At 49.8% G+C, this 15,042-nt stretch overlaps 1 protein-coding gene across 1 annotated transcript; it reads right to left on the bottom strand.

Moving 5' to 3' along the window:
• Positions 1–211: 211 nt before the first annotated feature.
• Positions 212–13,451, bottom strand: SCD (stearoyl-CoA desaturase). Its single transcript, XM_029932379.1, has 6 exons — positions 12,998–13,451; positions 12,215–12,497; positions 8,116–8,246; positions 6,462–6,667; positions 4,815–5,047; positions 212–1,857 (listed from the first exon to the last, which is right to left on the bottom strand). The coding sequence occupies exons 1-6, from the start codon at positions 13,022–13,024 to the stop codon at positions 1,658–1,660; spliced, it is 1,080 nt and encodes a 359-aa protein (XP_029788239.1). The 5' UTR covers positions 13,025–13,451; the 3' UTR covers positions 212–1,657.
• Between the last annotated feature and the right edge of the window lie 1,591 nt (positions 13,452–15,042).

Raw genomic sequence — 15,042 nt, 5'->3', positions numbered from 1 at the left:
GAGAAAGAAGAAAACATTAGGGAGGAGATAGAGCCTGTAGGAGGAAATGGACAGATAGGGTAGAGCCAGGAATCAATAACCATAGTGGTTAAGAGATTCCTAACCTTGCCCCCCATCCCCCCATCCCTGCCCCACACCCCGGCAGTCCTGTACTTTAGGCTAAAAATGGAACAGAGAAGGAATGGATGAAATGGTTCAATACTGCGGGGAGAAGCCTTCTAGTTTTTATTCACTCCAAGGAGAAACTGGAATTAATGAATGAACCTAACATTTAACTTGTCTATATAACCACTTTCCAAATTAGGACAGCCAATAACTTGCTCAGTAACCTTCAGGATCCCCTAGCAATGTGTTCTCAGAGCCCTTCTTCTGTAAAGTTAACTCGGGAACTGCCAACAGACCTTACCCTGGAACCTCTCCATCTCCTGTCCAGCAGTGAGAGGAAAGTAGACAACCCACCTCGTCTTCCTCTTCTTCAAGCATCCCTCTGTCAGAGGGAGATCCTCTAAGGGAATTACTTTAATAATCCAAGCAAAGTATGTATGTATATTTTTTTATGTTGGACCCAACCCCACCTCTTAAAATCCTTCCTTCTCTGGAAGGTGGCTGTGCTCACCACTATGCCACAAACATGTTCCTTTGTTGGATGTCCGGAAATGCTCCAGTCACCTATTACTATGATGGGAGCTGACCAGTATCCTGAAGGTGGCAGAGCAGAAAGATGAAAGAGTTTTGATGATCCCATGATCTGCTACATTCACTGATTCTGGAAACAACCAACCTCAAGATTTCTTGTCATACGGAATAAGAAATCTTGCTATTATTAAAAAAAAGAATCCTTCCCCAGCAGAGACCATTTTTACTACAAACTAAATGCTGCTGCTTTATCCTCAGCCTAACCTACAGTGGGACATTGAGATTTGTTCTTGTATTGCCAAGCTCTATACCCGCTCCCTATTCAGTCAGGAGAGAAAGGAGGCATGCCCTCTGGGGGGTGGGGGGAGGCCCTCCAAGTCCTCACTAGGCAAGCAGCTGTGCGTCCAATCACAACAGGAGCTTCTCGCCCTGATTCCCACCTCACCCCATCTTTACTTTCTCAATCATACCATACATGCTAGCTCTCTCCCCTGACCTGCTTTAGAAGCTTTGTGCCCTATAAAGTTATTTTCCATTCCAACTGACAAAAGCCTGGGCTAAAGATAACTAACAGGGGCCTTCCCAGAAGATTTTATCATACCTTTAGTGTGAGCTACCCATCCTGAGGCTCAGGACGGCTCAAGGGAAGATTTATGTGGGGCAAAGTCCATGAGCTCTGGACTACAGAAAGGTTGTCTAGGCTTTGGAAGCTGGACACCCCCCAATGAACGACCAGCTTGCCTGAGAGGCAACGAGCAAGGAGAGAAAGGGAAGTGATACGAACAAAGCAGAGAAAAGGACGATGGGCTAGAAGAGAGGGAAGATACGAGAAAAAATAAGAATATCAGCTTAGTGTCAGGAAGGCAGAGTTGTTGGCTTTCAATTTTAAAAGAATACTGTACTGGAATGGGTTAATGTCGTCATCTTTAGCATCCTGGTAGCATTATTCAGTAGTTAATAAACAGAACATTAAACCTCTGCCCGGCTGGCTTTTGGAAAAGGAACCCAAGGGACCCAAAACTCAGCCACTCTTGTAGCTTCCGTCTCCAGTTCTTTTAATCCTGGCCAAGATGGCAGCCTTGGATACTTTCTTCCGGTCATAAGCCAGGCCGAGGAAAGCCATGCAGTCGATGAAGAATGTGGTGAAGTTGATGTGCCAGCGGTACTCACTGGCAGAGTAGTCATAGGGAAAGGTGTGGTGGTAGTTGTGGAAGCCCTCGCCTGGAACAGAAAAGCAATGAGAGTTAAGGTCCACGCTGAGAGCTGCAGTCTTCTTGGTCTCCGCGTGCTGGTTGCCTAGCAGAGGCCCTCACCCCTCAGAAACTTGCTAGTGCTGAACAAACGCATGAACCCAGGCTCTTCGCCTCTGAACCAAATTGTTTCCTTCAGAGGCACCTTAAGGAATGACTGGGGAGATCTGATCACCCAAGCCTTTCTAGGAGCCTTTGTCAGAGGAGGACTGGCAATTTCTCCCAGAGGATAAGCTGACTAGAGAGAAATTGCTATGGCTGTGAATAGATTTCAGATTGGAAAATTCCAGGGCCTCACGAAATATTGGTCTGAGCCGCTACAGCTCTTTGTGCACATGTGCATGTGTCAGGGTGGGGACATGTGGGGGGAGAGGAGAGTCGAGAATAAAGGGCTTTTGCTGTGCTTCTTAAAAGATGAGCAAAGGACTACACCTTCACCATGGCATTAGCGCCACCTCATAGGGGGGGAAATATTGACAGAATTGGGCAGTAACAGCCCAAAGACAGAAGAAGAAAGGCCCAGTGCAGGGGCCCGAGTTTCCTCAATCACTACTGGTTTAGAATGGACTGCTCGGGCTTCTCGTTCTTTGAGCTTTGACCTGGTGTAGGGTGATGCTGATAAAACAGAATCTCTCTGAGGGAGTAAGAATTAAAATGCTTATGGGGCACCCGGGTGGCTCAGTCAGTTAAGTGTCCAACTCTTGACTTTGGCTCAGGTCATGTTCTCACGGTTGGACCAGACCCCACATTAGGCTCTGCATTGAAACTGTGGACCCTGCTTGGAATTTTCTCTCTCCCTCTTTCTCTCTGCCCCTCCCCAACAAGCTCGCACTCTCTCTCTCTCTCAAAATAATTAATACACTTGAAAAAAAGACTTAAAATGCTTAGATATTCCCTCTGACCTCTGAGATTCTGAGATGAGCAGGTCACTTTGCTGGATAGAAGAGAAACAAAGAAATTCTGGTTTTAGGAGAATTTTGGGAACAGCTAGAGCTTTGGAAACGCCATAGAGATTGAGTTTTCCAACCTCTTACAGGACTCTTCCTTCTGGATCATATTCAACAGTAGCAATACTGACCCTTAGAAAGCTGGAGGAAAGCGGATAAAGAAATAGCTAATAAAAGAGCACATTGAGCCTTTTGAAGATAAAAGAACCCCAGTAGAGTAGTAATGATATTAATAACAAGCAAGTGAAGGAAGTCCTGCAAAGTAAATGACACCATCGAGGGCAAGTCAAGGTACGTCCTCTCTCTGTGACACCTGATTATCCATAGTGTGAACTGAGTAGGAGGTTGGGATAACAACAAGGCCAAAGGTACTTACTAATTTCCATAAATGGCTTTGTACCAAGGCTCTGTACAAGCACTAACCAGGCCTCTGGTTATCAAATTTAAAGCTAAATCAGATACACACACACAGCCAAGAGAGAAAACACAGGAAGGGCCATGGATGGAAGAAGGACAAGGCTTTGCAACTGGGGCAGCAAGACAGAGCCCAAGAAAGGCTCAAGGGAGGAGGTCAGCTTTGGCAGAGAGAAAATCAGCATGTGACTGTGGGAGAGGTAAGTCAAGAAGAAGACGGTTAGAATGGCGGTGAGCTCCAGGAGAACAAAGGCAAGCAGTGCAAAGGGAGGAAGGAGTGCAACAGGCAGGAGAAACGAATGAGAGCCCAGACAAAGTAAGAGGTTAGCAGCCACTTTGAAGTCATGCTCAGATAGAGGCTGGAGTTGGGGAGACTCGCCATAGACCCAGCACCAGTAGAGAAAAATGTCATTCCAGAAACTTCCATTTCTGTGAAAGTCTCAGACTTCTATCGCCTAGGTATTTGATTTCAAACAGAGTTCAGAGTATGAGCTGGCACACAGGTAGACGGTGCCCGCGAGGGGCGAGAGGCGCATGAAAGTTCCAAAGAGATAGGGAAAAAATGCCTTAATACTGATTGGAAAAATTATGTGGATTGGGAATCTAAAGGGAGATTTTAAAGGCAGATTTATGCCATAGTGGGCATAAATATGTGGAACAGTGAGGTTGCCTAGATATGACCAATAGCACTGATCACTGATGAGGAAGAGGCCAACGGGGTCTGCTTCAGGAAAACAAATTCCAGGCCTTGGTCAAGGTCTATATTTAGCTGAAAACAGTGACAGGGAAAAAAAAAAGGACTCAGATGGTTAGAAGCCTGTTGTCCTAGCCTCTGGCTATTAAGACTGGAATGAGAGAAATAAATTCATGAATAGTCAGGATTAGATCAGTGAGCAGGTACTTCTTATCAAACTGACCATGTTACTGGTGCTTCTCTAAGCCATTCTGTGGGGAAGGCGTAACCTAGCACAGAGGAGAAGCAGGAGAGAGAAAAATAAAGGACAAGAGATAGGACTGATAGGTGGTGGGAAAGGGTCACCAACAGTTGCTCTGATGCCCTTCATGTTGGCATCACCAAACAATAAGGCATGGCACATACTTCAGATGTGGCCTCCCTGAATACAGCAAGAAGATAAAACAGAAGTTGGTGCAATTAAATTTCAAGGACTTATTCTACATTTTATATAGCATGTTTACATATAACCCACTAGGCTTACTGTCCAACCAAATGATCCTGTTGGTCCATTTATGCATTCCCTGCCCCCAGCAAGACCTGCAATCTAGTCCAGGTGACTGGGAAAAGGAAAACCCAAAGGGGCTCATTATATGTAGCATTTGGGGATGTTCTGGAACGTGAAATCAGGTGCATTGTTGTTTCTTACCCTTTTCTTTCTACAGAAGATCTGTTGCCTGACTCTGAAGAGTTTTCTAATGTATTGACCCTTAGCTTTGTAGTGGAAACCCAGAGGGAAAGAAGTCCTAAAACAGGTTAATCTGGTTTTTCTGGCTCCTAATACCCTAACCGGCAGACCACTAGAAGGGGTCTTGCTGTGGACTGCTGACTTACCTACAGCTCCCAGGGAAACCAGGATATTCTCTCGGGGGCTAATGGTGTTGTCATAAGGGCGATATCCATAGAGGTGGGCAGCGCTGTTCACCAGCCAGGTGGCATTGAGTACAACGGCGTAACGCAAGAAAGTGGCAACACACAAGCTGTGTATAAACGTTTCACCCCAGAAACACCAGGGCACAAGAGTGGGCAGAATGAAGCACATCAGCAGGATGCCGGGTTTGTAGTACCTACATCGAGAGACCATACACCGAGTCAGAGGAGAGAGGACTCTCAGATCTGCCTGACTTTTCCGCTGTCACTGGTGGGTCTCTTTCCTTCTACTGGTACAACATAGCAGAAGTCAAAGCAAGAGGGAACAGGGTGGGGAAATGTTCTGAGAATGGCTCAGGTTTTAGAAAATGAGGTAATGACGGGTTAACTGACTTTTCTAGGATCACACCAGTGGGAACCGGTAGAGCAAGGATTGGAATGCTAGTCTCCAGCCTCTGAATCCATCATTCTTTTTGACTGTAGCATAATACCATCTTGGTAAGACAGGTGAGGTCCCAATTACCAACTTCATAGACTTAGTTCTCCTTCCCAGCCTATTTTTCCATTCTGCCTTGTAGGCTCCTTTCTCTTTCCTGTCCACGGTTTTTGAGAGTCTGTGGTTTGTGTCTTGCCTCCATGTCCTGCTAGCCACCCCTCTAATCATTCATCTTCTTCCTCAGAGAGGCACAGAGTGTCCTTGATGCCTGCAGGCTCTCTGGAGGTCCCATGCCATTCTTCACCCTCTCAACTGTAGACTACACCATTGACATTTCTAGGGAACTGATTTCCTGCTTCTCGTCCGTAGCCAAGTCCTCTCTACTCTTCTATCATTAGTATTCCCTGCATCAAACTTTCTGTTCCTGCCATGTTAACTGAATCCCTGTTAACTCCTTAGTTGTGATCATGCTTCTCACCTCTCTGATTCAATGGTTTTTCCCAGTCATTCCGAGTGACCTTTCTAAAGCACGCCTCCAGTTATGCCACATTCCTGCTCAAAAAACTTGTAATGTTTTCCTGTTGCCTAATGAAATAAGTCTTACTTCTGCTTTTAAGGCTCTACAAGAATGGCTTAGCTTCCCTCTCTAGTCTTATTTCTGCCACACCCTGTGCTTCAAGCAAAAGGACTTCGTGGCTGGAATGTGCTTTCATGCTTTAGTTCATTTTGTTGTGTTTGTACTTTCCCTCCCCACATGTACCTGTGAAAATCTCTATCCATCAGTGGATTCCAAACCTACCTTCTTCATAAACTTCCCTGACGTCCCCCACTACACCTCAAGCTCCCTCTCCTTTTGCCCCTCACTGGTACAGAAAGTATCTTGCATGTATCATGATTATCCAGACCTTTGGCTCTCCCTCCACTTCCCCTTAGGCTACAGACTCCTTGGAGGTAAGGATTGTGCCATATTCATCTTTGTATCTGTGAATGTCCTAGGTCAATAAGCATTTATTGAATCTAATTGGCTTAATTAAGAGAGCTCTGAGAGAAAGAAGGAACAATGGTCCATAGCCATGGGCCCGTGGGCTGTTAAGTTTTGGGGTTTTAAGTTTAATTCAGAACATGCAAACTCACTAAATTTCTCAGCAGCCCAGCTCCATTATCCCTTCACTTACCTTCTCTGGAACATCACCAGCTTCTCAGCTTTTAGGTCAGACAAGTCTAGCAAACCACCCTTCTCTTTGACGGCTGGGTGTTTGCGTACAAGCAGCCAACCCACGTGAGAGAAGAAAAAGCCACGTCGGGAATTGTGAGGATCAGCGTCTGTTTCTGAAAACTTGTGGTGAGCACGGTGATCTCGGGCCCATTCAAACACGTCATTCTGGAGGGGCAGAGAAGAGGAACGTAGGCCTGATGAGAAATACCCTCTTAGAGGAATTCCCATGGATAGGCAATTTTAAGAGCCCATGGCTCTCAGCTCAACCTCACAAAATACCCAGGAGTCGGGGTACCAAAGGGGCCAAGGAGTTGCCTCCTCTCTTCCCCCAACTTGCCCCTAAAGCTTAAGTGGAAGAGCAATTTAATGTCCCAGGACCACACAAATAGGACTGGCTTCTTCTTAAAGGTTATATGATGGACAGAATGGAGGTGATTCATACAGAGCTCAGAGAGTTTCATTAGAAAAGCACGTTGCAATTCTTCAAACAAGAAAAATGTTGGAAAAGGTCCTCATGGAGCACCAAACCCCTGGGCATGGAGAACATGAGCCTTGCACCCCAGGTCCTCGTTGGGGGATGAAGCTGGGGGGAGCTCCATTCTGATGCCTTGTCATATAGATCATGGCCAGGCATCCAAATCATGATCCTGATCCCATTTCCAAATGACCTCTGGGCTCCCCTAGGATTCTTTTCATCCCTTAAAGAATGTGCCAGAATCTCTTCCTTTGCCCCACAGAAAACATCAGGAACCTTCAAGATATAAAGTGCTGTGACAGAGATGATTATACAACTGTAGCAAGTACCTGGGCTGCTGCCATGAAAAAGAGGATTGGCTTGGTTTCTTTCCTTTTTCCGCTGGCTCTAAGCTAAACTCCGCACCACAGGTTCTCTCTTGTCATCGCTACTACATAACCGGGAGTTCTCTTTCCCCATTTCCACGTATTCTATCTCTGCTATGAACTCTTTGCCTCAACGCCCTCAATATTTGACTTAGCCAGCCTGGCAGCCTAGGATAGAACCATAATGTTGGTCTACCTAACTTCTCAGTGACACAATTTCCTCATCTGTAAGATGGGGGGAATCTTACCAACCTTTTAAGATTGTTGTGAGGATTTAATGAAGTAAATCTGTGTCAAGGGCCTAGAATCATCTGGCGCATAATCAGTGCTACAAAGTATTTGCTCTTTTACAGGAGAACACAGAGTTCAAATGTCTATGAAATACCGGCTTCAATCCCATTATGGTGGGATACTAAGATATTCCCCTAAAAGCGTGAATTTATTGCCCAGTGTCTGCCCAGGAAAACAGGATCAGTTCCTTATGCGCTGTGGCCCCTTATGATTAGGACCACAACAGCCAAGACTGCGTGATAACAGAGGAACCTTAGGATCAAGAATAATCCCCTGACATGGAGACTACTTCCTATGTATCTCCTACTTCTCTTTTCCAATGTGGTGTTAGGGACTGGCCATGCACTTGAGGTGACCCTAAGGGGAGAGGAAAGTAAAGTGCTGTCCAGGTGTGGCTCCTCTCCAGGCACTGGGCTCCTCCATTCTGCCCCCGGACCATCAAAAGAGTAGACAGGAAAGGATGAGCAGAGCCAGCTTCTTACCTGGAATGCCATTGTGTTGGCAATGATCAGGAAGAACCGCAGGGGCAGCCGAGCTTTGTACGTCCGGTGACTCCAGAGGCGATGAGCTCCTGCTGTTATGCCCAGGGCACTGATCAAATAGTGGGTAAACCCTGCAGAAGTCAGTGTGAGTGGTCACCAATCTGGGAAGACATTCATATGATGTTCTCCAGACTGGGTCTGTGTGTTCTTTAGGCTTCAGGTGAGAATCTGTTTTACCCTGAACTCCAGGGAGAGTTGGGTCTCCCATGCCCCTTCACTGTTACCAGATGAAAAATACCATCACCTCCCATCCTCTGGAATGAGCTGAATCCCAGGCACTTTAGAAAGGCCGGGCAGAGAAGAGGGCTCTTATCACCCAGTTACTGGTCATTCTTCATTGGGAAGGACATTATCCCAGATCCCATCTCCTTTGAACTTCAGTTAAACTTTTCCAAAGTTTTAAGGACCACAAGGACCAGACTTCTCCTGCAAAGTTTAGGACCCATAAGCAAGGGTAGTATTAAAATGTTTGAAGTCAGTATGGTCTCAGCACTAACCAATTCAAGGGATCCTGGATTCTAGAGGACACTCATGGGACTCTGAACTGTGGCTCTTTCCCAACTAGTACAAAAATATTTCAATATTTTAGCAGCAGGCAATGGGGTCATACCGGGGGAAAATCCGCCCTGCACATAAGTCATATCTGCAAGTGTCTTAAGCTTCGCCAAGAATTTTATACTCTCTGATTCACTGGATACCTTGAATGGGGTCTAACAGCCTCACTTTTCAGTTGAGGTAGTATACAGTGAGAGGCTAAGTACTGATACATGGTCACATGGCTAGTAAGAAATGAAGCCATGTTTTGAAACCAAGTTGTCCATCACCAAGCAGTTTGTGTCTCGGCTAAACTATACTATTCACAGCCCCACGGTTCCAGTATCTCTCCTTCGCCATGTGCCCCAGTCAGTCCTTTACTCCTTCTGACAAGGCTAATTCTAGGTAGTGGTGGGATATCCTCCAAGCTATCGGTGGAACACCCCAACACTGTTTTGCCTCACCCTCCCGGAGACCTGCAGGATATAATCTCTAGATTATATAGACATATAATCTTGAACTAGGAAGTGGGTTTCTGGGTATACCCTCTTCCACCTTCCTGGAGGCCAGCAGGATATAATCTCTAGATTATGTAGAGATATAACCTCGAGCTGGGAAGTGGGTTTCTGGGTATGCCCATCTTCCTCTGTTCAGTTGCTCTAGGAGGCAGGGGCTGAGGCCTTGGTCAAGTGGTGACTATTGACAATGTTTCATTCCTAGGGAAACAGCTAGAAACAATGGATCCTCAGTGGCCACAGAACTTAGTTGTAGTTGGAGACACTGCACATTGTAACGAATTGTCCTATGTTCTTCTCCAGCCACAGATATCAGTTTCCTAAATAATTCCCCTCCTCCCCTACCTATCCTGTCTTCCCCCACCCTCTCCTGTCCCTCCTACGGGATCCGGAGGAGACCATGGGGCCCAAGTCTGTCCCAGTGAAGAAGGATCTACCCGTTGTCTGAGCTGGGATTGGGGCTTTAGGTGATTTGCTGGCTTCAAGCCACAGGGTGACCTCTTTCCAGATAAGCAGTATCTGCCTGCAACTGCACCTGAAAAAGTGACAATTGAGACACAGTTGAGCTGCCAGTCACCAATGAGGAAGAAAAACGGCTTTGGGCATGAAAGCAAAAGCACTCAGCTCAGAACCAAGGAAGGGGCTATGGTTGTATCACGCCACAGAGGACCCTGGCAAGTTGACTCAGAAAGTACGTAAGATCCTAGTATTAACAGAAGCATTGGGCAAAGAACCCATACACTCTGGTGCCTTTTTCTATCAAGATCTCTATAAGCCTATCTAACAGACGGCCTTAAGTCCACTGGAGGTTTCATTTCTCTATAATGTCCAACTTGTTGGCCGAAGTCAAGTCTCCTGGCTCTGACTCTAAGAAAGAGACTTGAGAAGTTTTGCCTTTTGGCTAATATTGCCAGAGATATATCTTCATTCCACCTCCCACTCCCCACCAAGGGCTCTTCTAAGAGGCTCTCAAAATTGCTCAGAGTCATGAGAAATACTGGAATCACTACCAGTTGTTAATTTAATACTGTCCTTAGGATAGAACAAAACAAGAAGCCAAGCTCCTAAACTATGAAGATGGACCTCTGACCTTCCCTTCACCCCTCTTGTTTCCAAAAAAGAGAGGTTCTGACTTCCCTAGATCCAGCCGGTCTTTCCATCAACTAAGCCATCTACCACATGGCCCGAGTCGGGGGGGGGGGGGGGGTCCCCATCCAGTCCCTCTGTGCCATGTTTCTCTGTCCAAAGGTACAGTACACACCCAAGGGCAGGGCCTCCAAAAGGTAGCATTCTTCCCCCTACACCAGCAGCCAAGGGGCAGGAACAATCAGCAGTAGTCCAGCCAAGCTCTGGGCCTAACAAGGCCTCCAGGGAGTTCTGAGGTTAGAAGGGGCTAAACTACTTTTGAAGAATCCTCTACTGGGGAGGAGTGAAGAGAAGAATCCATAGTCTCCCTTGGGGATCCTTATACCTGCTCTTGACCTCTCACACAACAGCTGAAGTTCTGCTGGATTCTCAGAGGGGTACAGAACACATGTCCGTCCCCTTCCCTCCCAAGCACAAGAGCCCTTCCTGGTCTGCAGATGAACTGATTTCTTGCACCTGGCCAGCCCCAGCAGGGACACACATGTGACCCAAGGAGCACTACCTTCCTAATCCCCAAAAAAGTCCTGTTTTCCCAGTTTGTATCTGGAAAAACTGAGATCCCAAAAAGAGGGGATCTACCCAGTTGCATTTCTCTGTGGCACTGAAAGGATTTCCCAAGACGAAGCTCCAGGGACCAGATCCCACCACCTTTACACCAAAGAGGTCTTGGGGGGAATCCGCTAAAACTTGGCCTGCCAGCCCTTCCACACAACTCTCCCCTAAGAGCACAGCTATCGGCAAGGACCCTACACCCAAGACGGCTCTGGAAACCCTCCAGTTGTTTTTTGGAGGGGAGTTCTGGCTCACTAGCCTCAGAGAGGGGCACTGTGGAGCCCCTGGGGCACTGGAGCTCTCTGCTCTCCCCTTCCCCTGCCCAAGTCAGGCTTTTGGTGGCAGAGGTGAAAATGCCGGCAAAGCACATGTGTCTGTCCAGCGGGGCAGAGCCCTGCCATCAGCCCATATATCCCGGGTCCCTGAAAAAGCTGAACTAAGGGCAGGTTCAGGACAAACTGGAAACCATCTCCCTTGCTGCAGCAGCCTCAAGGCTGGGGCTGCTCAGGTCCTCTTTTCTGGCCTCTCCTGGCTGTCCCCGGCAAGGAGGGCATTCCTGGCATCAGGAGAGAGGGGCCAGAACATGCCAGATGGACATGAAATATTTCCTCAGTTGTATTTCATTCTTAGAGTATTTTCCTTTGGTGGCATACTCCATTCCCTGGAGACTTGCAGGGAGTCACAGAGCAACATCTGTGTGACCTGCTTTATACAGGAGCTTCCCTTCATCTGCCTGTTTAACAAAGAAGCCTGGTTGGGCCAAGGGCCAAGGCAAAATAATTTTGTAGATAACTTCATCTCTGTCCCTCCCTCTTCTACTAGCTCTTCTCTTGAGCGGTATCTCTTGCTTTCCTATGACTGTGCTCAGGATATGCCCCTAAAGCTGCTGGTCTAGTCCCATGCTCCCCTGCCTCCCAGACGGTGGCTTTGATTCTTTTGTGGCTGGCAGGGCTAGGACAGGCAGCCAAGCAAATGACTTGAAACAGAAATGCTCTTTCAGGGAAAGTTGAAACTCTGGCACAGGTCAACTCACTTCAAGGCCTGCAGCACTGACTGGGCTCAGGGCTCCCTCCCCAGCCCCCATATTAAAAGACCTCCCCAGCATTGTCACTCCTGCATCCCCATCTCCCCAGGCTCCATTCCCAGCCCACCATTCGCAGGTCACCAAGAGACATGGCTGGGAAAACCTGGGCCTGGAGGGGCTGTTCCTCTGCTCTCTGCAAGATCCTGCCTTATTAAAGGAGTGGGGAGAAGCCAGGGTACTGGGTCAGAAGGATAAGGGAATCTCTTACCCCAGATCCAGGTGTAGACCTTGCAGGTGGGAATCAATGTGATCCCATAGAGGGCTCCTAAGTGTAGCAGACCCATAAGGATGATGTTTCTCCAAACATACTCCAGCTTCGGCCTCGGGCCCTCAGGATCTTTGTAGCTTGGGTCGTGGATGTCATCACTTATTTCAGGGCGGATGTCTTCTTCCAGGTATAGGGAAGGCTTCTCCAATTTGCGCCCTCCATTCTGCAGGATCCTGGAGGGAGGCGCAGTGATGGTGGTGGTGGTTGTGTAGGAGCTGGAGATCTGGAGGGGAGAGGAAGCAGAGTCGGGAGAGAGGAGAGGACACGTGCACCTAGCCCTTGCCACTTCACTCTAATCAAGGAGGGGGGGAGGCTGGTGGAGTATGGACAGACCCTGTGCCCAAAGCCCAGTTAACTGAGAACCGGGGCTCTCCTCTGATGGAAGAGAGGGAAGCCCCTAGGAACTGTGCAGATAGATTGTGTAAGGTGGTGGAATCTCAAGGTGAAGAGCGATAGGAAGGAGAAGACCACTCACACCCTTAGGAACACAAAGGAAAACCCGCACGCACATAGACATCAAAGTGCCGGCACGACCGGGTTTTTCTTTAAAGCTTAAGAAACAAAAGTTTGGGAACCAAGTCCTCAAATTACAATCCACGTTCCCAACAAATTGAAGGCAGTACAACTCGCGAAAGATCACTATACAGTCCGCGGAGATCCCAACGCTCTCGTCCACCCAGCGCCTGCGAACCCGCGGTCTGCGGGCAATTGCTGGGAGCTCACCTCCTCTTGCAGCAAGTGGGCCGGCATCTGGGCTCTGTGATGCTGGGATCACTTTCCCGGGGCTGAGATTGCAACGTAGGGTTCGGGACAGCCCGAACACAGGCTTCGATTCCCGAGCCCGCGTTTGCGCTGTGACCCGCGGCGCTTCCCTTCTCTGGCGCTCGAACCCTTCTCTGCGCGATGCGCACCGGTTCCGTGTCGGGATCCGATATGCTGTGCGTGGACCTACCCGGGATGGGGATTTAAAGGCTAGAGCTGGCAGAGGATGTCCCGTATTTCCTCAGACCCCTTTTATTCGCTGCCAACCAGGGGCAAAGTGCGCGGAGTTGGCTCGCCGTGGGAGACCCGCCAGGGCGGGAGAGGGGAGGAGACAGAGCCGAGACGTGCTGCAGGCTGGAGACGCGCAAACAGGATGCTGCAGACACACCGCGGCTCCGCCGCTGCAGCCCGGGCCCTTGCCCCTGCCCCCGGGGAAATGCTAATGTGCTTGTGTAGAATCTGGCGCGTCATTGGCCGAAGGGAATTTGGTGCCACCTCGTCCAGCCGTTGCCATTGGCTCCGCTCAATCTGCTGTTCCCTCTGCCGCGAGCTACTCACTCCCCCTCCCCTCTCTTTCTCCTTCTCGGCTCCTCTTCCCTGGGCCACTGGCCGGGTGCCCTGCACCCTGCGGCCTCGGAGGCGCTCGGGAGCCTTCCCTCCGCAAGCGGGAGAGGACCCGATCCGGGAGGGGGGGGTAGCTACCTGCCCAGGACGGCCCCGCGACACTGGGCGAACCGATGGGCACCGGGAAGTTTCCCGGCAACAGCGGGAAAGCCCCGGGCCGACCTCTACGCACAGCTCGGGGGTGTCTTCGCGGCCCCAGAGACGCGTGGCCGGCGAGACGTGGCTTCAGAGGTGGCGTCCCGAGCAAAGGGTCGGGGGTCCCGCGTGCCTCCCCAGCGGGGCGCGAGGCCCGGGGCGGCTGGGGAACAATGGCCCTGCCTCTCCCACCAGCCCCGCCGAGCGAACCCCAGCCTGCGGAGCCCGCGGGGTCTCGGGACCGGCGGCCCTCACTCCTGCATGCACATCCACGTGTGTGTGTGTGTGTGTGTGTGTGCGCGCGCGCGCGCGCGGGTGTGTGCGTGTGTACCTGCACGCGCGCAGGGTGTTCCTGCCTCCGGGCGCGCCCAGCAGGGGACAGTCACCGCCAAGCACCGCGGTGGAGGGGGGTGGTCAGGAATCCCATCCCTCTGCCCAAAGGCCTCTATGCCTCTGGGATGTTTGGGGAAGACTTCAGCCGGGTTGTGATTGGGGATCTCCTTCAAGGAAAAAGGCAGAGAGCATGGGCTTTCGCTTTCACACAGACACAGGCCAGGAGGACTGGTGGGTGCAGCACAAGTAACCAACAGGTGTTGCATTATTCCTGTAAGCCAATTCGCCAGGATCAGTGTATTTCATCCTTACTGCGACCCCATGAGCTGGGGTGTGTGTTCAGTGAGATATGGGGAGATTCAGTCCCTTGCCTCTGGTCACCTCAGCCAGGAGTTGAGCCTACAAGTGTGATGCTAGAGCCCAAAGTCTTAATTCCCTGCCCAGATTCCTGGGTCGCTGCTGCGCTCTGACCTCCCTGACCTGTCCCTCATACCCCCTGTCTTTCTGGGCCTGTGGGAGTCTGACCATGAGAGCAAGCTCAGAACCAGGCAGGGTGTGCATTCTCCCAACCTCCTTCCACACCCAGGCCTCCCCAGGTACCATCCCAGGATCCTTGCTCTGGGAAGAGGAGAAAATATGGAGTTCCGTGCCAGCCGTTGGCTTCTCAGCAAGAGAGGCACCTGGGATTGGCTGGGAGGAAGACTAAGGAACTCCCTTCTTGGCCACTGGTCTCAGGATCAGGCCAACCCCGTGCCAGTCACGGGCACCTCCATCCCAGACCTGGCTCCCTGGCCAGTGCAAAAGTTTTGAATGAGACTGACTGCCTGTTTCCCCTCAGAACAGCTGGTCTTGTCATGGCTCTGAGTGCTGGGCGTGTGGGAGGGAAGTCTGTGCCCTTGCTGCTCCTCCTCAGG

This window comes from Suricata suricatta, chromosome 2 (genome assembly GCF_006229205.1).
Source record: "Suricata suricatta isolate VVHF042 chromosome 2, meerkat_22Aug2017_6uvM2_HiC, whole genome shotgun sequence".
In the NCBI taxonomy this organism is placed as follows: Eukaryota; Metazoa; Chordata; class Mammalia; order Carnivora; family Herpestidae; genus Suricata; species Suricata suricatta.
The sequence above is the reverse complement of the archived record's forward strand: the minus strand, read 5'-3'. Positions and strand labels throughout refer to the sequence as shown.